Here is a 22,907-nt window from a genome sequence, read left to right as displayed (position 1 = left end):
TGCCCTTAGTCCCGCCTTCGCGGAAAAAGGAAATGACGTCAGAATGACGTCAGAAGGCGGGACTAAGGGCGCGAACGTCACCGAAGCAAGCAGGGGAAGCCTGGAGAGACGGCCTGCATGCAGCAGGGCTTTAAAAAGTGGTTTCGATGGAGGTAATTTAAAAAGTCAGATGGGAGCAGGAGCGGGAGTGTGGGGGCAAAGGACATCATTTGACATGTTTCTGAGCGGCAGGGGAGGTAAGCATGGCCTGTGATGGCGCCCTCCTGCCATGCTTACCTCCTCTAACGGAGCCGGCTCGCCCCCAACAACAACCGGCTCGCAAGAGCTGTCAAAATTTAACAAGCGGCTCTTGCGAGCCGGACAGAGCCGGCTCCAGCACACCACTGCTTGTGAGCCTTGTTATGAGGTCTGGCTAGGGACAGACCTGGAAGTCCAAAGAAAGAAAGAAAGAAAGAAACTACAATCTGTGTTTGGGGTATGACAGTCAGAGGCCACAGACTGTGTTTTGGGCCCTGTTAACCACAGACCAATGCTAGGACATTTTCCTCCTCTGAAGATAAGAGATTTTACTTTTGTGCCTAGGCCTATGAAATAACAGGCCTCAGGTTTACATTAATAAAGCACTTATTTTCATGTTTACAACCTTGTTTGGCTGTGTTATTGTGAAGGCCCACCCTCAACCCTCACTCACAGTATCATAGAATAGATCATGGAACTGCATTTAATTGAAACCAAGAGGGGAAGGCTTTGGAGGAAATATTTATAGGATCAAGACTCTAAGAGAAAAAAAACATTCAGATAGGTGCCCAGATGAAATCAAGCTGACTAGATTTAAGTTGAAAGCCCTACTGAAAATTTGGCTTACAGTGAATAGTGACCTAAAAGAATAAAAACTTGAAGCATCTTTAAGCAAAACAGCCATCAATGACAGCTGAGCATTGGTCCGTAGTTTCTGTCTAGGGATTTGTAGCAGTCTGACTTTTTCTCTTTTCCCAACAAAAGGTGTGTTTGAAGGACAGATGCAGAGTTTGCAATGTTGCCTTTTCATAGGCTTTACAGCTGGTTCCAGTGGGCCTGGGTTAGCTCAGGACCAGGGCCAGTGGGGAAGTTCTCTTTCCCTCTCTCACTGCTTGAACTTCACAGCATCAACTCACTCTCAGGCTGCTTGCCAACACACACTTCCAACATCCAGTCAAGCTGGGTTTGGAAATGGTCCGGAATATTAGTTTGGGGTTAGAGAGATAATCTTCCAATTCGGGGCTCCCTTCAGCTGGCTAGTCCAGGAATTACTTGACACTCCAGAAGGATTAAGAACAAACTTAAACTTTTATTGTAACTTTGGCAACTAGCAATTCTTACTGCAATGATCTTTAACACAGTCAATGATGTAACTCCAATTCTGCTCCTCAAGGGTAATCACAAGTAGCACTTTCTTCTCAGGGCTGTACCCACGTGCAGAATCCCTTTATGACTGTTCTGCAGCCAGATGTAATCTCAGATTAACTGTAACTCCTCCTGATGCACTCCATTACCAGCAGGCAGGAATCCACGAAGGATAACCTTCTTTATAGTGTTCCTCGGAGGGTTACACCCTGGGTCTGGGAAGGCTTATCACTGCCTCAAAACCCAGGTTTGAGGCTGGACTCCCCAATTCCACCTGAAGCTCTGGCTCCCTCTGCCAACAATGAAGAATAAGATTGAAACGACCTAATCACTGCCCAACACTATTACTCTCACCATAATACCGTCACCTGAGCAACTACATAAAGCCGACACCTACACAAGACCACAATGTATTCTTCTACCACATATATACGCACTTGATTGTAAAACCACGTGTTAACAAGAACGCAAGTACGCAATGCATTCTTCCACCATGTATGTACGCACTTGATTGCAAAATCATGTGCATATCTGAAGTCCGGAAATGACAATCGCCATAACGGCAAATGTAAGCCACATTGAGCCTGCAAATAGGTGGGAAAATGTGGGATACAAATGCTACAAAATAAATAAATAAATAAATTGCTACAAGTCAACAACAACTGTTTCTTAATTCTAGTCTACAAGGGTGGCACCACAGGATCCCTCTTCTTTTCTTGGGATCTCTCGGCAGGGGGTTCATAGGTATCTTGAAACCTTAAGGCAACCAAGGACACTTTTCCACTCTAGGTTTCCCCTTCTATTTCCTCCTAAACTCCTCCCAGGAACCTCCCAGTCACTCTCCCCAGGGACTCTCTACCCGGGCTCACTCTATCAACAAATCCCAATCTAACCAGGGGTTACAATCCCACCCTTTAAGAACGGCCCTTTGTGTGAGTACCAGCACTGTTTACGCTAGAAAAAAAAAAAAGCACTGACTAAGAATAACCCACTTCCTTTATCAAGAGATTAGAGGTGACATCTGAATGTGATTTCTATATCTGCAAGTAATTATAACGTATGAAGTCATCGATGCTTGGAGGGGAATAAGTGTATTTTCTCTTTTGCTGAATCAGCTGCATGCTGCATTTGCGGTTATTATCTCAGTCATTGCATTGCAAACAGGCAATGTGCACAATTAATATGCACTCTTGATTTATTCTGTCTTGTTTCCTCTTCGGGGATGTCTGGATGCTGAACTTTATTTTTTCTTAACTGATCTGTAAGTTCAGCTCATGTTGTAACAAATCTGTGAAGAAACAGTACAGCAAAAGAAGAAAGCATATTTTTCCTTATTCATATTTTAATGGTTATGTCTTTTCACAACTGCTAAATATAGGCCACAACATTCTTTCAGGCCATTAAGGCATAAGTTAAGGCAATGGGCCCAGATTATTTACCACAGAACGTGGAAATGTGAGACTCACGTGTGTGTGCGTGCCATACTGTATGACATCTGAAACGATCACCAGATTGAAGAGTCCAAAACTGTTAACTGTGTGTCTTTTAGATGAAAACATGAAGCAACATCAGAATTACAGACCAACATAGTAGGCAATGGTAGAAAATAGCCAACAGGCTCTTCCTCTGTGCCCAGGTATTCCCTTACATACTACCAGCTGCCAGCCATAGCCAGTGACTACCTGTGTGATATCACTCCTTATCAAAGATAGTTTTTGTCATCTTCCTCATTTCTACCTTCTTGAACAGTCCCATATTTAGTTCATTCTTTGCCCCTCCCCCTTTCCACAGCTACGCACTAAAGTTGTATTAATTGAAATAGCTGATAAATGAGGACAAAGAAATAGATGCTACTAAGAAAGACATTCAAGAGGAGTGGTGGGAATATAAACCCACTAAAAATCATTTAAATGTATTATTTGGGGGCATAATCGAACAGGGCGCCCACGTTTTCCTGAGGACTTCCTCGCAGGACGTCCCGGTGAAGGGGCAGGGAAACCCGTATTATCGAAACAAGATGGGTGGCTATCTTTTGTTTTGATAATACGGTTGGGGACGACCAAATCTCAACATTTAGGTCGACCTTAGTGATGGTTGTCCTTAGAGATGGTTGTCCCCGGTTTTCGGCGATAATGGAAACCAAGGACGCCCATCTCAGAAACGACCAAATGCAAGTCATTTGGTCATGGGAGGAGCCAGCATTCATAGTGCACTGGTCCCCCTCACATGCCAGGACACCAACTGGGCACCCTAGGGAGCACTGCAGTGGACTTCAGAAATTGCTCCTAGGTGCATAGCTCCCTTACCTTGGGTGCTAAGCCCCCAACCCCCCCAACACCCACTCCCCACAACTGTACAACACTACCATAGCCCTAAGGGGTGAAGGGGGGCACCTACATGTGGGTACAGTGGGTTTCCGGTGGGTTTTGAAGGGCTCACATTTACCACCACAAGTGTGGGGATGGGCGTGGGTCCGCCTGCCTGAAGTGCACTGCACTCACTAAAACTGCTCCAGGGACCTGCAAATGTCAGGGAGCTGGGTATGACATTTGAGGCTGGCAAAAAATATTTTTAAAGTTCTTTTGAGGGTGGGAGGGGTTAGTGACCACTGGGGGAGTAAGGGGAGGTCATCCCTGATTCCCTCCGGTGGTCATCTGGTCAGTTCTGGCACCTTTTTGAGGCTTGGTCGCAAGAAAAAATGGACCAAGTAAAGTCGGCCAAGTGCTCGTCAGAGACGCCCTTCTTTTTTCCATTCTCGGCCGGGGACGCCCATCTCTTAAGCATGCCCCAGTCCCACCTTCACTATGCTTCCGACACGCCCCCGGGAACTTTGGTCATCCCCGCGATGGAAAGCAGTTGAGGACGCCCAAAATCGGCTTTTGATTATACCGATTTGGGCAACCCTGGGAGAAGGACGCCCATCTTGTGATTTGTGTCGAAAGATGGGTGCCCTTCTCTTTCGAAAATAAGCCTGATAATGTACTAACTAAAAATGTCAACATAGTAGACATAGAGGAAGTAATTCTATAAGGAACTGGAGGAGTATAGAAATATGTAGGGCCTGTAACTGTGGGTGTGGTTTATTTCTTGTGTAATGTTAATAGCTTTAAGGTATTTGAATGTTTGCATCGTCTCCCCTGAATCAAATTTATCTATTTAAACCTTGAAATGTCATCTTGGTAGTCTTTTTCTTTTTAGTAGACCTTCTCTGGACTTTTTTCTAAGTTAGTTTTCTCCCTCTGGCTACAGCGGCACCTTAACACCACCATGAAATTAATGGATATCCCAAGGGTCTTTCCTGCTTGTGAACATCAGTATCTGAACCCTATTGTGTACCATCCTCAGATTTATTTGCCCCTCATGCATAATTCCACATTTTAGCTGCCAAGCAGTCAACCATTCCTCAGTCTTTCTTCAGTTGCTTCTCATTATGTCTATTTCTTCTAAAACTGGCATAGGGTTACAAAACCTCTTTCCTCTAGGTCGGTGTTTCCCAACCATCTCACCTAGTAAATCAGATTTTTAGGATTACTAAAATGAATATACATGAGATAGATTTGTGTGCACTGAAGACAGAATATATGCAAATCTATCTCATGTATATTCATTACATATAATCCTGAAAACCAGACCAGTTGGGTGTTCCAGGACAGAAATGAAAAACACTACTCTAGGCCATCAAATTCATCTCATCAATAGATATGGAAATTGATTATCATCTGAAAGTATTTCAGTGACTTGTGTGAAATAGGTTGGTGGCTTCAGTCCAGTTCTCAGTGGATACATATGCACAACAGTACAGCCAGTATTTCAGTTTGGCACTAACTAACACCATTGTTGGAACTGTCAGCAGAGAAGCCAAATATTGAACAGGGATGAAGATTACATTAGTGTCTCATCCTTAGAAGTGGTTTATTCCAGGGAAGAACTGAAACACTTTGGCAGGGCAGAGTGGGTAAACCTGTATCGCCACACTCCTTGTGCTACCTATGCTGTGGATAAACGGAAGGCTTCAGTTTCTATGTCAACAGATTTTATAAAAACTAAGGCCTAGATTTATTACAGTACACTTATGTCATTAACATACATTATTATTAAATAGGTCATGTTACATGAAATGGGCCCTGCAGTAAATAAGATGAGATAGTCCAGAAGACAGGTAAGCAGATGATTTACAAGGGTCCAGCACGGCATACAAAAAGAAGCAAATCACCAGGAGAATAAAGTTTCAAAAAAATATCCAATTTATTCTCCACTAAAACCATAAGTAAATAAATAGTTAAAAGCCTGACACGGCCATGTTTCACCCTCACAAAGGGCAGCTTCAGCATATTAGTGTAAATGATAAAAGAAACATAAATATCAAATATAAACACAAACCATCTATAAAAACACATATACATGTAAACCATCCATATATGTTCATATATATGCCATTTAATCATGAAATGAGAAATAAAATAGCAATACATACCCCAGTGGTATAGTCAGAAAATGTCACCTACTGGTTTAAATAGCTGAAAAAATTCATACTTCAAATCCTTCTAAATACCAAATATAGAACACTTATGGGTTCATTTTCTAAAGAGAAGGGTGTCCATCTTTTGATATAAATCGGAAGAGGGACGTCCAAATTGGTATAATCAAAACCCAATTTAGGACGTCCCCAACTGCACTCCATCGCAAGAATGGCCAAAGTTCAAGGGGACATGCTGGAGGCGTAGCAAAGGTGGGACTTGGGCGTGCCTAACACTTGGACGTCCTTGACCCATAATCGAAAAAAACCAAGGACGTCCCTGATGAGCACTTGGACGTTTTCACCCAGACCTGTTTTTATTACGACTAAGGCACGTAAACGTGCCCAAAATGACCACATGACCTCCCGTTACTCCCCCAGTGGTCACTAACCCCCTCCCATCTTCAAAAAAACATCTTTAAAAATATGTCGTGCCAGCCTCAGATGTCATACTCAGATCCGTGACAGCGCATGCAGGTCCCTGGAGCAGTTTTAGTGGGTACTGCAGTGCACTTCAGACAGGCGGACCCAGGCCCATACCTTCCCTACCTGTTACATTTGTGGAGGAAACAGCGAGTTCTCTGAAACCCACCACAAACCCACTGAACCCATATATAGGTGCCCCCTTCACCCATAAGGGCTATGGTAGTGGTGTACAGTTGTGGGTAGTGGGTATTGGGGGGGTTTTGGGGGGCTCGGCACACAAGGTAAGGGAGCTATGTTCCTGGCAGCAATTTATGAAGTCCACTGCAGTGCCCCCTAGGCTGCCCGGTTGGTGTCCTGGCATGTCAGGGGGACCAGTGTGCTACATATGCTGGCTCCTCCCACGACCAAATGGCTTGCATTTGGCTGTTTTTGACATGGACGTCTTTGGTTTTGAAAATCGTCGAAAGTCAGAAACGTCCATGACTAGGGATGACCAAATCTAGGGATGTCCAAATTTAAGGATTGTCCTTGATAGTATTTTCAAAAAGAAAGATGGACGTCTGTCTTGTTTCAAAAATACGGGTAACCCCGTCCCTAGATTTTGCCATTTTGCAAGGACGTCCAAATCTCAAGTTGAACGTCTCTTTCGAAATGCCCCTCCACGAGACCCTTTTACTAAGCCAAGCTAGGGCTACCACATGAGTAGCGTGCGCTAAATTGACCCTACCGCTGGAGTATCGTGGGCACTCAGTGGTAGTTCTGAACTTAGGGCACGCAGTTTCCCATGGAAGAAAATTATTTTCTATTTTCTATCGCTGGGGCGTTCCCGGCGGTAATCATCAGCAAGGCCACGTTGCCGCACGCTGCCTGATTACCGCATGAGTAACGTGTGATCCTTTACTGCCTGCTAAATAGGTGGCAGTAAGGGCTCAGGCAGTAAAGAGCCGTACACTAATTTTAATATTAGTGCATAGCCATTTACTGCCCCATTTTTTAAAAGACCTTTTTCCTGCCGTGGTATAAAATGGCCCAGCACATGCCAATGGAGCCAACCCCACAAGTCAGGATGTAATAAAAAGGCTCAAACTATTAACAAAAATAGTCTTCTAGGTACAATATCCAATGTGAATGTACAATAGGTACTTCAAGATATGGAGAACCCAACATTGTAGTGCATTGGCAAGAAGTTTTCCTTAATCAGGGGTCCTACGATGAAGTACTTTAAACAGATGTATTTTATCACCCAACACTGCAGAAATGTACCTAGAGAGCTGAAAGCTTAGAAGGAAAAACTCCACATAGACAGCATCTTTAGCACCTATGGTGCAAAACCTACATTGGATATTGTACCTAGAAGACTGTTTTTGTTAATAAATTGAACCTTTTTATTACATCCTGTCTTGTGGGGTTGGCTCCTTCTGTTCCTCTTTTTTGTTTATATTGCCTTATGGGAGGACTTTGTTTCCCTTTTTGTTTGCCGGCACGTGCCAATTTCACATGCCAAAACTAGCACAGCCCCAGTGGTGTTCCTTGGTCGGTTGCCACCCATGGCAGATCACAGCATTGTCCCCCCTGGGTGCAGCGACTCCTCCCCAGCACATCACCTCCAAACACCCCCCCCCCCCCACCGGGTGCATTACTCTTACCTCCTGGAGTGCTGGGAACTGTCAGCTCTGCCAGTTCCCTGCTCCCTCTGCCCCGGAACAGGAAGTAACATCAGAGGGAGCGGGGAACCAGTGGAGCCGACAGCTGCGTGGCTGCTCCCTGCACCCTCCCTGCAGCGTGCATCCGGGCTGGACTGTCCCCACTGCCCCACCCTTAGTACGCCACTGTACAGCCCACTTTTTACCGCGGCTTAGTAAAAGGGCCCCTTAGACTTGATGTGGGGTGCCTCATAATGCACTTCCATACCTAAAAGTACTGCTTGAGATTCTTCAAATGCACTTCCCAGAGTTTTATTTTAAAAATCAGTAATGACAAAAAATAGAATAGAGGCAATATTATCCCAGTAGTCTCAAATGTACCATAAGCCATTCAAAATATCCACTCGGCAAAAAGCAGAGAAAGACTTAGTACAAACATACCTTCTCTCCTGAAAAGCAGCAGCAGTAAGTGGTGAATTAAACAGAGTGAATCTACAGGTTGCTTGATATAGAGGCTACTAAAGGTCAAAGGGTAACCAAATCTCAAATAAGATTTATAAATAAAGTTGCTCTACAAAAAAACCCCCCAAAAAACAATAAACAAAAAGGAGACCACACTGATCTACCAAACAATGTGAGCTAGCCTAAGAAGTGCTGCATTGGTCCAAAAAAGCATCAAACTTATCCAAACAAAATAACTCTTAATTAAAAAAAAAAAGGGGAATCCCCTAAAAAAAACCCATTTCAAATGCTTAGAGATATTCTCCTATTTAGTATTAGAGAGAAATAAAACCATTTAAGTAGTAGATACATAAGTAGTGATTCATTAGCAAAGTTGAATAAACGGTACAGAATGCTTCCAATTTTAACAACTGAACAAGACCAATAGTGTACATTGGAATATCACCCACCCTTCCCAACCCCCATCCCCTTCCAACCCATCAGCAGCATGGCAAAGCAATGCAGTAAGAATTACAATGTTCTAATAAAGTTGTCAAATATTCAACAATCTGCTTCTAGCATGAGCGGACAATATGTTCCGAAAAGGTTTCCAAATAGTACAAAACCTGATTCCTTGAGTATCTGCAATGTTATGAATCCGAAGGTGTTCCATATGCAGCTGATAGATCATGTAAGACCGCCATCATTGCTGAGAAGGAGCTGCAGGAGAGATCCAGACAAATAAAATCATTTTCAGTGCCATCAAAATAGTGAGTCTGAGAAAGGCCTCGGTCCCAACAGAGGAACCCACCTTCTATAAATATCCTGATAACTCTCTCCCTTCTTCTTTTTTCCCTTGATTAAGCTCTACACAATACTAACCATATTTGACATACTGGAATAACTATGTTAACAACACTATGTAAGCCACTTTGAGCCTGCAAATAGGTGGGATAAGGTGGGATACAAATGCAATAAATAAATAAATAAAAACATAAGAATCAAATAAAATCAACAGAGAACGGTGAACTGAAGATGCAATTAAACGATGAAAGGTTGACAATATAGCTGTCCAGAAGCTCTCCACCACTATACAGAACTAAAACATGTGTCTCAGGGTGGTCCCCAGGGTGTGGCATTTAGGACATACTCCAGTGGTGTGGAACTTCTAGAGCAATTCACGATGGGGCACAGTGGTCGGAGCACTGTGGAGAAAGAAAGATCCGCACTATGAACTACAGCAGACAAGCTAAGTAATTGGATTTGTGCACTATCAAAAAAACACTTATGAAAATATGAAAAAATTTGGATTTGTGCACTATCTAAAAATACTCATGAAAATATGAAAAAAGTTAAAGTAGAATATTTAAGTGCTAATTTCTGCCGTCTGCTAAGCTATAGAGGTTTTGGCCAATGATGAAGAAGTCCAGCCCCTGAAGCAAGAATATACATGCTGGGGGCTTCTCGAGGCCTTTCTTCTTCTAAAAAAATATTAATTTTGTCAGAACGCGCTTACGATTTATATTGGGTTTCTCCAATCATTTTCTAGATTTTGAGTTCATTTATTAGGAGATCACCTCCTTTCATTCTATAGGTGGATTCTAACATCTAGGCACAGGCATTTCTGTCAGCTATAGGACTGGGGTAAGTGATTGCACTTTAATGTAAGTGTGTTTTCTGCCACTTGTGCTAGTCTTCTATAAAAGAAAGTAGGAGCAGAGTTTGTTTATAGAAAAGGCTTGAAATAAGTACCTGCTATAGAATTACTCTCATAAGCACCAAATGATGCCTTTCCCTTTTGTCATTTAGGGAAATCCACATTTATTTTCCACTGTCCTATGTATATTTTACAAAAGGCTTTGCGTTCTGTGGGCCTTAATAGGCTGCATATTGTGAACATCCAGCTTCAGATACCGAACTTTCATTTTTTTTCCACACTGAATAGATTTTCTCTTTTACTTTGAAGGTATGGACGATGTTCCATTATTCTAAATAGGTTTGCACTTCAATGCTGCTTTCTTTCTGATATAAAATGGTAATCTGTATTCCCAGGTGGAATCTTCAAAGTATGGGTGTCCTTTTCCTTTCATTATTTGCTCTTTTCATGTACCAAAATACCTGATTTTTAGTTTCACAAATGTTTTGGGAGTCTGTATTTACAATGTGTGCTTTTCATTTAATCTAAAAGTATTTTTTTTTCTAATTATTAAACCAAAGCCAATTAAACTTAACTGCTATCCCCCCCAGCAAGGAAAATAACCACTTCTGCTCAATTTTGTAAGTCCTTCCTACTATGCTGTGGTAAGCTACCTATGTGCTACGTTCCTTCACTCTTTGTTGTAGATGTTTCGTTGTGTGTTTTGGGTACCGTCCTAGATCTTGGCAGGCAAACTGGCTGCTACCTCACAAGTTACTACATCATAGAACAACGCAAACCTCAGCCTAGTTTCCATTAATGACTCCTTTCTCTGAAGTGGCCTTTTTTGAAACAAAGAAATTGTTTGCAGATAAAGACCTCATGGCTCTTCTATTCTTTCCCATTATCAATAATTGCTGCATTTCCCCTCTGCTAGGCATTCCCTGTGCTAGAATTCAGATAATGTGATTGTCCATCTCCACCATCTCCAATAGATCATGAATCCGGTTCTAAACATAATTCCAGGCTTGTACCACAGCATTGTGGGCCAGATTCAGCAAATGGCACCCAAAGGGCCTCTTTTACAAAGCCGTGCTCCAGATTCTCAGTGTGGCAAATGAGAGGAAGCTCATTCAATTCCTATGGGCTTCCTCATTTGCCGCGTGGGACTCACCAGTGTGGCTTTGTAAAAGAAGCCCTAAGTTAGGTACAGGAAAGATCTCTGCTAAACTAGTATTCAGCAAAGGCGCTAATAATAGGTTAGTATGGATTTACGTATTCTGAAACCTAGTGTAATGCCGGCACCCAACCTAGGCGTAGATATGACATTATAACATAACATAACTTAATACTTTGTTTTTTTATACCTACATAACCTCACAGTTCTATGCGAGTTATAGAAAGAGGCAGGACAACCCAAGAAATACAATAAACTTGACAATCAAATAAAAACTAATACATTATTTTCCTTCCATAATTCTGAAAAAAATATGTCTTTAAGACAGTGTCTAAAATGGACATAACTTGATGCCTGAACTATCAAGGAAGAAACCTCTTTACTTAGTTTAGCAGCCTGATAAGAGAGCAAAGAGTCTATACCAGGGGCGTATCTGACCTTCAACGGTAGGGGGGGCCAGAGCCGAGGAGAGGGGGCACATTTTAGCCCCCCCCCCCGGCACCGCTGACACCCCCCCCGCTGAAGATGAAGAGAACGATGACGCCACCCGCCCCCCGCCCGCCCGACTAATTTAAACCCCCCCTCTCACGGAAGACAGCTCCAACTACTTTGAACCCCCCCTCCTCCTGCCGTCACTCCGCCGTCGCGCCTCACCTCCCTTTGCTGAAGTCTCCATCCTTCCTTCCTTTCTTCCTTTGGTTACTCCGCCGTCGCGTCTCATCTCCCTTTGCTGGCGGGGTCCACAACCCCCACCAGCCGAAGTCTCCGTTCTTTCTTCCTTCCTTCGTTTGGGTTTGGTGGTTTCTGACGTCCTGCAAGCTGCACGTTGTACGCCCATGGCCATGCCCCCTTTTCGGCTGTGCGCATTAGAATTTATGCACACCATGTTATAGAATACACCTAGAAAGTTGTGTACTTAAATTCTAATTAAAACCAATTAGTACCACTATTTGGTTATCAAGTACTAATTATCGGAGCTGATTGGTTTGTTAATCAATTAAGTTGTGCACACAATTTGGCCATGTGACCAAATTAGCATGTACAACTTAAGGCACCATTTACAGAATTTAGTGATAATTGTATAAATGTCAGCCATGCCTTTGCCCCCTCCCCTGTATTCCTCCCTTGCAGTTACTAAGAAGGCCTTTTACTAAGCTGTGGCAAAAACTGGCCATAGCGTTTGCATGGGGGTTTCCATGTGCTAAGACCATTTTTACTGCAGCAATAAAATGGCCAATTTTCCATTTTTTGTATTAATGCCCATGAGCTAATGTTGCCATTAGCACACAGCGTGAGTGGTAAAGGCTCATGTGTTAATCCTGGATTCTTATTAGATAAATGAAACCTTTATTAGAGGTCCTAAAATCTACAATTATTAAGATAAATATAATGGTTTAGCTATATACACACAATGATTAGCTATATAAACAATCATTACATCACTGGTCTCTACATCTAAGCAATGCTAAGAGGTCTTAGACCAGGAAAAGAAGCAATAATACACTATACATACAGTCATCACTTCCTTACATCATCCAGGCTCTTAACATTAGCTGGGGGCCCGAATCTATTGATATCTACAAACCCATTGCTTAATTAAACAAAAAGCCTTTCATAGCTTCCTAAACTGTAACAAACTAGATTCAGTTCTCAAATAATCAGGCAAAGAGTTCTATAAACAAGGCCCAGAAACAGAGAAAGCTGTAGCCCATGTCACTAACAACTTTTCAGATTGTAAAGGGGGAATGATTGACCAGTAAATTCGGGGGGGATCTTTTACAAAGACGTGCTAGTGTTTCTAGCTCACGGTAAAAATCAGCTGGTGGTAAACGCTGAGATGCCATGGGCGTCTCAGCTTTTACCGCCTGCTGATTTTTACCGCGAGTTAAATACGATAGTGCGGCTCTGTAAAAGATCCCCTTGGTTAGTAGAACATAAAGCACAACCTGGAAGAATATAAACCAAGAACTTCCTAAGGTAACTGGGAATTCAATCCTAAAGAGTCTTTAATACCGCAAACCAAATTTGCAAGATAGGTCGCCAGTGCAGATATTCAAGAAACCTGAGCAGCTGGCAAACCCAGATGAGCACTGACTGTAAAACTGATTGAAAATATGTAGTTTCAGCTGTCTGTTCAGATGCAACTTGTAAAATACAGAAGCAATATAGGTGTCAGTCATTAAGCAGTCTAAAATAGCCCTCTAACCCTAAATTACCAATAAAACATTGAAAAAGATTTAAAAAAAAAACTAAGTGGAGGATCCAAGGCAGGCCAGTTGAGGGATGAAAAAGTATTTATTTATTTATTTATTTATTTATTTATTTATTTACTAGCCGTTAAGCCCGTAACAACAGGCTAGATTTTTGTTTTCCTATGGCCTCCCCCCCCCCCCGTTCACCAACCCTGCTCTCTCCCCTGCCCTCCCCCCCAGCGTCTGTTTCCCTCAGTTCCGCCCCCTCCTTCCCTCCCTGCTCCCTCCTCCTCCGATTTCCACGCCCATGTCTAAGCCCTCCTCCCTATTGGGCTGTACTGCTGGTGGAGGCGGGGCTTGGACTTCTACACTCTCAGCGTTCCGACTCTACTGCGCATTTGCAGGTGAGTTGGTCACTTGGCATTTAAATGTTTGATTGTGAACACTTATATCCCACTGAGGCAGTCTCCATGTGGCTTACAACATTCAAGTAAAATAGTAACATAGTAATTCTAGAGCAACAGAGAATAAGGCAGAAGAGGGGAAGGGAGGGAAACAAAAGGATAAAGGGATGAGGAATTGCAGGCGGTCAAGCAGCAAGATCGATCACACAAGTAGGTCTTTAGGGACTTCTTGAACAGGCTGTGATCGGATAGCTCTCTTAACAATAGTGGTAGTGCGTTCCAATAACGGGGACTCGTAAAGCAGCTTGTATCTCAAGTTTCTGCAGTTAGGAAAGTGTAGATTGAGATAGGTGCAGGACGACCTCACAGAATTTCGTGGAGGAAGGTCAATCAGGCTATATATATAAGTATGAGAGGAAAAGGGTGTTATCCTGGTGTTTAAATGCCCATTTTAAAAATGTTTGTATGAGGAATGTTTTTAACAGTACTACTGGCTATAACCTAAAATCAGAAGCCACTTTTCTGAAATCCTAGTGAAAACAACATTTCACCATTGTGGTTTGCCTTTGGAAATAATCACAACAAAGCTGAGCTTCGTGTTTTTCTTTATTCCTAGGTGGGAATGAGATCACGAAGCCAAGGTGGAGATTGCTCATCAAGTGGGCATTTCTCCAGCTCCAAATCATCTATCATCAGCAGTGTGGAAGATGAAAGCCCTCAAGAAGATGCCAGGAGGAAAAACAAACCTCAGCAATGGAAAGAGGTGGAAACGGTAGTGCCGGGAACCGTAAAAAAACACTTGAAATCGCCTGGGACTGCCAATCGCAACAATAAGAAACCGATAGAACTGTCGAAAGAGGATCTGATTCAACTGCTTAGTATAATGGAAGGGGAATTGCAGGTAAGGCACAGATCCGTTCTCCATTCTCTCTGCTGTATTTCTTGACTCCAGATCTTGCCTCTTCAGGTAGTCACACTATAAAATAACAGATTGTATCTCAGCAGGATGTATGCCTTTAATAAACGGACTCTCCAACAGGAGTTCTGAACTCCGTCCTCAGGCCACACCCAGTTAATCAGGATTCTTAGACACACCTAGCCAGTAACACTTTCAGCATACCTACAATGAATATGTATGAGGTAAATTTGCATGCACTAATTCTATTCTGTGTAAATCTAGCTCATTCAGTGTAGGTATGTTGAAAATGTAACTGGCTAGGTGTGTCCCAAGAAGTGGGTTGAGAACCCCTAGTCTAAAAAAGTGCTTTTTGCTGAACCATACTATTTTGCTTTTAACTTTGAAGATATACAGTATGTATCATTGAGGTTGATTCCCCATTTGCTGTGGTCAGTCACGTGGAGGGGCATTTTCTATAGAACGTCTAAATCAGAATTTGGACGTTTTACAAAAATGTCCAAATTCTGAACAGGAAAGAAGGTCATTTTCGAAAAAGGTAGATGTCGATCTTTTGTGTTCAAAAATGCTATGCATGTCTTGTGATTTGAACATTTTGTGATTTGGATGTGGATTTTTTTTTTGGGTCCATTTTCGAACAAAAAATGTCCAAATGCAAAACATCCAAAATAGAGGAGGAGTGGCTTAATGGTTAGTGCAGTGGGTTTTGATCCTGGCAACATGGGTTCAATTCCCACTGCTGCTCCTTGTGACTTTGGGCAAGTCAAATGCACAAAGGGCATTTTTGGATATGACATCTGAGGTTGGACGTTTTTTGTAAAACATCCAAAATCAGAACAGGAAAGGTCATTTTCTAAAAAAAAAAAAAAAAAAGTCTATCTTTTCCTTTTGAAAATGGTGTTTGGAAAAATGTTTTGTGATTTGGATGTTTTATTTTTTGGTCCATTTTCAAACAAATACATCCAGATGCAAAACGTACAAAATACAGTGGTGTTCCTGGGGGGGGGGGGGTGGGTGCGGTCCGCCCCGGGTGCACGCCGCTGGGGGGGTGCCGCGCGCGGTTGTCCTCTGTTGTTCCATGCTTCTTCTCTGCCCCGGAACAGGTACGCCCCGGAGGCATAGCAAAGGCGGGACTTGGGCGTGCCTAACACTTGGACGTCCTTGACCCATAATCGAAAAAAAGAAGGACGTCCCTGACGAGCACTTGGACGTTTTCACCTGGACCTGTTTTTATTACAACTAAGGCACAAAAGGGTGCCCAAAATGACCAGATGACCACAGGAGAGAATCGGGGATCACTTCCCGTTACTCCCCCAGTGGTCACTTATCCCCTCCCACCCTCAAAAAACATCTGTAAAAATATTTTGTGTCAGCCTCTATGCCAGCCTCAGATGTCGTACTCAGGGCCATGACAGCAGTATGCAGGTCCCTGGAGCAGTTTTAGTGGGTGAGTGCACTTCAGACAGGCGGACCCAGCATCATCCCCCCCCCCCCACCTGTTACGTTTGTGGAGGAAACATCAAGCTCTCCCAAACCCACCACAAACCCACTGTACCCACATCTAGGTGCCCCCCTTCACCCGTAAGGGCTATGGTAGTGGTGTACAGTTGGGGGTAGTGGGTTTTGGGAGGGTTTTGGGGGCTCAGCACACAAGGTAAGGGAGTTATGTTCCTTGGAGCATTTTATGAAGTCCACTGCAGTGCCCCCTAGGGTGCCCTGTTAGTGTCCTGGCATGTCAGGGTGATCAGTGCACTACAAATGCTGGCTCCTCCCACAACCAAATGGCTTGCATTTGGTCGTTTCTGAGATGGACGTCCTTGGTTTCGAAAATCGCCTAAAATCAGAAACGTCCATGTCTAGGGATGGCGAAATGTAAGGATTTGGATGTCCCTGACGGTATTTTTGAAAGATGGACGTCCATCTTGTTTCAAAAATACGGGTTTCCCTGCCCCTGGATTGGGACATTTTGCAAGGACATCCAAATCGAAATTTGGATGTCCCTTTCAAAAATGCCCCTCCACATCTTTTTTGAGATGCGATGACCAGAATTGAACACAATATTTAAAGTACGGTCGCATTATAATGTCCTTATTTTTGTTTTCCATTCCTTTCTTAATAATTCCTAACATTTGGGGTGCCTTGAGACAGCTCTGGCGAAACATGGACCATGTCGGGACCCTATCTATTGCTGCTATTTTGGCAAGTTAAGTGCACATGATTTTTTTTCACAATTTAGGTTTGTCACTTTCGACTATTGGTTGAAGAATCGTGTTGTAATTACAAGCCCGGACATAGAAGAAGACTGTTGCATCCATGGTTGTCTGTTGTATATATGAGCACATCTTCTAAAATGTATAGTGTGTCTTGAATAACCTCATTGATAAAGGTTGGGAATAGTTTTGTGTGGTATGACTGAAACTGTCATAGAGCTGAGCTGTTCCATCAGCAGTGATAAAAACCTGCCCCAGAGTAATAGCCAAGAGTCTTTCATAGTGCTAAGCAAGAATTTCGTTCAAGCACAGAATACAGTGCAGTCAGATGATATCAAAAGCCTGCACAGCAGATTGAAAGTCTGTGAAACACTGATGGGGAGTGGGGAGGGTGTTTACCCCCTACAGTTTCTCAGAAGTCACCGTAAAAAATTGCGTGCGTTTAGCTCCGCGGTTGAAGTTACCAGTTTCAAAATTGTGAGCAAAGCTCAAAGGAAATCACATGCAAATGACCTGCAGCAAATTTCAGCAAGCAACTAGGTAGGGAAAATGCCTAGCACATGCATAAAACAGTCACTCGCTAAGCATTGATGTTATACGAATGCCCGAGGAAATAAAAGCTACAACTGTGTGTGCGTGTTCTGTGGATGCACCTCCACAACGTGATTCAGCCTTCCATGGTGACTTTTTTTTTTTTACAGTTTCTTGTTGCAGGGTTCCATGACAACATTTATGCCCCGGGGGGTTCATTGTTTAAATGTGCATGTATGAAAGCCGTGTGTAGCTTTTTTTCCAGCTGTGGGTGCAATGGACTCACCTCCACAGTGTGCTTCCACCTTTTTTTATTTTTGTTCTCATGACAACTTTTTCACAGTACTGTTATGTGCAGGACACATGCACATGGCATATTTAACACACACGTGCAAATACTATTAAAATATGACAGCAGGCTGTTCTGCTGAGAAGTCGCCATCATGCTACGACAGCTCCAGACTTCCCGGAAAATTTTGCATATTAAAGGTAGGTGCATCTTTCTGTGCATTTCTCGGAATTCTCATTTTAATATTAATCAGCTTATCGTAATACATTTGCATAGGATTGTCATTGGCTGCTATAGCAAACGGTATGATCGATGCATAACCCCTTGCTGAATAACGTGAATGTTAAACTGGCTAGAACCAGTCTAAATCGGACGTTGCTAGCATGGTAAACTTTGTGTATCAGGGCCTGAGAGATCTGTGGTTGGAACTGTAAAGCAATTGATGAGCTTATCCAGGTATCAGTTGTGAAATTCAAAGAGATGGAAAATAGGACTACTTAACTTGAGTCATGTGCTCATTTTATGGAATCATAGGTGCAAGTCCTGCAAGCATAGGTTTTTGAAGGATTTGAGAATGTTTTGATAGGAAAGAAATCTTTATTTAAAAAAAATTTCCGATTATTCATCTACTTAACATGTGCTAACAGTGTTATTGCGTGTGATCTTCTGCAGAAACCATCCTGCACATATTCCTTACAACCTTTTTGAGTACACCTAAGGCCCAGTGGCATCTCTAGACAGAAATATTTGGAATGGCAACAATGGGGCAACTTACCTATGGGGGGGGAGGGGGGATGACATTTCCAAAACCGACAAGATAACAGGAAGAATCTTCTATGGAAGTCCAAATCGAAGCAGAGAAGTAAAGGATAACACAAAAGGCTTCCACACGTGGTGTATCCAAAACAAGTTTTTATTAAGGTACCAACACAGGAGCCAACACGGGCCTTGTTTTGGCGGAAAAGCCCGCCTGCTTCACGGATCAAATGTGAAATGTAGGAACAGCCAAACTCGTTTGGTGCCTCATTCTAGCAGCTACAGAGAGTTGTGTGTCTGGTTTTTCAAAAGGCATTTGACAAAGTTCCTCATGAAAGATTCCTGAGGAAATTAGAGTCATGGGACAGGCGGTAATGTCCAATTGTGGATTAAGAGCTGATTAAAAGTTTAAAAAAAAAGAGTATGGTTAAATGGTCAGTATTCTCAATGGAAAGGGGTAGATAGGTTCCCCAAGGCTCTGTGCTAGGACCACTGCTTTTTAACATATTTTTAAATGATCTAGCGATGAAAGTAACTAGTGAGGTAATTTGCTGATGACACAACATCATTCAAAGTTGTCAAATCGCAAGAGAATTGTGAAAAATTGCAAGAGGATCTCACGAGACTGGGCATCCCAATGACGGTTAATGTGAACAAGTGCAAAATGATGCTTGTGGGAAAGAGGAACCCAAATCGTAACTATGTGATACAAGGTTCCACATTGGGAGTCACTGACCAGAAAAAAGGATCTAGGTGTCATCATTGATGATACCTTGAAACCCTCTGTTCATTGTGCAGCGGCAGCTATGAAAGCAAATAGAATGTTAGGAATTATTAGGAAAGGAATGGAAAACAAAAATGAGAATGTTATAATGCCTTTGTATCACTCCATGGTGCGACCGCACCTCGAATACTGTATGCAATTCTGGTCACCATATCTCATAACAGATAGAGCGGAATTAGAAAATGTACAGAGAAGGGTGGCAAAATGATAAAGGGGATTGGATGACTACCCTATGAGGAAAGGCTAAAGCAGATAGGGCTCTTCAGGTTGGAGAAGAGACAGCTAAGGGGAGATATGATAGAGGTCTATAAAATAATGAGTGAAGTGGAACTGGTAGACATAAATTGCTTGTTTACCCTTTCCAAAAATACTAGGAGTAGGGGGCATGCAGTGAAGTTACTATTATAAGCAGTAAATTTAAAACCAACCTGGAGAAGATATTTCTTCATCTATGTGTAATTGAACCCTGGAATTCGTTGCCAGAGAATGTGGTAAAAGCAGTTAGCTTAGCAGGGTTTAAAAAAGGTTTGGATAATTTCCTAAAAGAATATTCCATAAGTTATTATTAAGATGGACTTGGGAAAATCCACTGTTTATTTCTAAGATAAGCATCATATGGTTTGTTTCACTGATTCAATTACAAAGGGACCATCTGTGCTATGAATACATGTGTAAGGGAGAAAGCTCGTTCTCTGCACATTTCAACAATTTGACACCGTCACACATTTGACCCCTGATGCAGGCGCTGTGCACCGAAACACGGCCTGTGTTGGGTCAGTTATAGAAGACTGATGTTCAAGTTATGTGATTAAAGAAACTGTGTCCCTATTTTGAAGGCTCTTGGTGCTTTTTTTGCTATTTGGACTTTGTTCTGTACTTTTGACCCTCTCTGTACAGCTGTCAGGATAAGCAGCATAAAATCTGTTTTATTTTTTTGGTATCTTGCCTGATACTTGTGACCTAGATTGGCCACTGTTAGAAACAGGATACTGGGCTTTATGGACCTTTGGTCTGTCCCAGTATGGCAACGCTTATGTTCTTATGTGTCTAATTTTCCCTTTTGGACTCTTTTTTTTCACATCCATTGTTCCATTTGGCAGAGTTCCAAGATTAAATGCCTGGAAAAAAAATAGCCCCTCTGTGTGAAAACAATTTCTGTACAGATAACAGTGGGTGTTTTAAATCCTTTGACATATTTATCCTTATTCTGCCATCTCAGAATGTGTCATTCTTTAAATACCAGCAAGTCTGTCTGTGGTGGGCTGGTGTAGCAGCCAGGCAAGAATGAAACAAAGGCAGTGCTGCATTATTCAGTTTTTTCCTTTCACAGGGATATGAGTAAACAAAAGTAAATGAACTTTTCCAGTAGTTGAAGCTGAAAATGTAAAAGCACACGACAAACAGGAACGCCAATGTAATTCCAAGATAGATATTTTTCCCCTGCTCTCTCCGATCATCTAATCCTGTGCTCAGGGACCCCCAGCCAATTGACCTGTAGGGATGTCAATAATCATGGGAGAGATTTGCATAGAACTAAGACATGCAGGCAGATGTTTCTCATACATAGTCATTGTTGATAGCCTGAAAACCATACTGGCTAGGGCAGGGGCCTGCAGTCGTTCAAAGAAGTGCCACCTATTGGCATTTGACAGAAATATAAAATAATGAGTGAAGTGGAATGAGTAGACATATATTGCTTGTTTACCCTTTCAAAAATACTAGGAGTAGGGGGCATGCAATGAAGTTACTACTGTAAGTAGTAAATTTAAAACCAACCTGGAGAAAATATTTCTTCACTCATTGTGTAATTGAACCCTGGAATTCGTTGCCAGAGAATGTGGTAAAAGCCGTTAGCTTAGCAGGGTTTAAAAAAAGGTTTGGATGGCTTCCTAAAGGAAAGGTCCATAGACCATTATTAAAGTGACTTGGGGAAAATCCACTGCTTATTTCTGAGATAAGCAACATAAAATGTATTGAGCTTTTTTGGGATCTTGCCAGGTATTTGTGACCTGGATTGGCCACTGTTGGAAACAGGATACTGGACTTGATGGACCTTTGGTCTGTCCCAGTGTGACAATACATATGTACTCCTTCTGCAACAATCCTATAAGAATGTGTAATTGGACATCACACTTTCAAATCCCATACTTTTTTGTATATTATTGGAATTTATTAACACATTTGTGAAGAGGTTCATGTGTGTGTGCACCCCTCTCCCTGCAGCTAAAGGAGGTGCTGATTGCTCTTTAAGTGAGTGTGGCTGTCGGGATATATTGCTTTTCTTTGATGCTGCTTTTTGAAAGACCACCAAGTCTTGCCTGATGGTTGAGCTGGCCCTGCACAGCCCCCAGGAAGAGGGCAGAGCATCCCAACCATCAAGTAAGCAGTAGCATCTATTTGCAAGACTGACTTCAGCACTAGTGACACACTGAGGGGCATTTTTGGACTTTGGACATTTTGTTCGAAACGCCCAGAATGCAGGTGGCAAATATAGCCATTTTCGAAACAGTAAAATGTCTTATCTTTATTATTTTTTCAAAATGGCTATTTTCTAGATGTCTTTGTGCTCTGTGTGTTTATCTTTTTGATCCATTAAAAAAATAAAAAAAGTCCCAGTGAAAAACGCACAAAATCAAGTCATTGGAATGTAAGACAAGTCAGCATTCTTAGTAGACTAGCCATACAAATATCCTAGCAAAGCAGTCGGGCACTCTAGGTACACTGCAGTGGATTTCACATAAAAGTTCCCAGGTACACATGAGGATGTTATAATGCCTTTGTATCGCTCCATGGTGCGACCGCACCTCGAATATTGTGTTCAATTCTGGTCGCCGCATCTCAAAAAAGATATAGTGGAATTAGAAAAGGTGCAGAGAAGGGCGATGAAAATGATAAAGGGGATGGGACGACTTCCCTATGAGGAAAAAGGCTAAAGCGGCTAGGGCTGTTCAGCTTGGAGAAAAGGCGGCTGAGGGGAGATATGATAGAGGTCTATAAAATAATGAGTGGAGTTGAATGGGTAGATGTGAAGCATCTGCTCACGCTTTCCAAAAATACTAGGACTAGGGGGCATGCGATGAAGCTACAATGTAGTAAATTTAAAACGAATCGGAGAAAATATTTCTTCACTCAACGTGTAATTAAACTCTGGAATTTGTTGTTAGAGAATGTGGTAAAGGCGGTTAGCTTAGCGGAGTTTTTAAAAGGTTTGGACGGCTTCCTAAAGGAAAAGTCCATAGACCATTATTAAATGGACTTGGGAAAATCCACTATTTCTGGGATAAGCAGTATAAAATGTTTTGTACATTTTTGGGATCTTGCCAGGTATTTGTGACCTGGATTGGCCACTGTTAGAAACAGAATGCTGGGCTTGATGGACCTTTGGTCTTTCCCAGTATGGCAATACTTATGTACTTATATTGTATGGGGAGCTCCCTAAAACCCACCAAAAACTTACTGCACCCAACTATACACCTGTACAATAGCCCTTTTGTCTGCATGTGCCATCTATATGTGGGTACAGTAGGTTTTGGTGGGTTTTAGAGGGGGGGCTGACACATTCCACTACAAGTGTAACAGTTAGAGTGGAGTATGGGCCTGGGT

General features: G+C 42.4%; 1 protein-coding gene across 2 annotated transcripts in view; it reads left to right on the top strand.

Annotated features, from left to right (window-relative positions):
• Nucleotides 1–22,907, top strand: part of FILIP1 (filamin A interacting protein 1) — a 240,896-nt gene that overhangs the window by 102,570 nt on the left and 115,419 nt on the right. For both annotated transcript variants that reach the window (XM_030199051.1, XM_030199052.1), the window contains exon 2: nucleotides 14,435–14,719. In XM_030199051.1, the coding sequence (XP_030054911.1) occupies nucleotides 14,441–14,719 (279 nt within the window). In that variant the 5' untranslated portion in view covers nucleotides 14,435–14,440. The remainder of the gene's footprint in view (nucleotides 1–14,434; nucleotides 14,720–22,907) is intronic.

The sequence above is a fragment of the Microcaecilia unicolor genome, chromosome 3 (genome assembly GCF_901765095.1).
Source record: "Microcaecilia unicolor chromosome 3, aMicUni1.1, whole genome shotgun sequence".
Lineage (NCBI taxonomy): Eukaryota > Metazoa > Chordata > Amphibia > Gymnophiona > Siphonopidae > Microcaecilia > Microcaecilia unicolor.
Note: the sequence above shows the minus strand (reverse complement) of the source record. Positions and strands in the feature narration are given on the sequence as shown.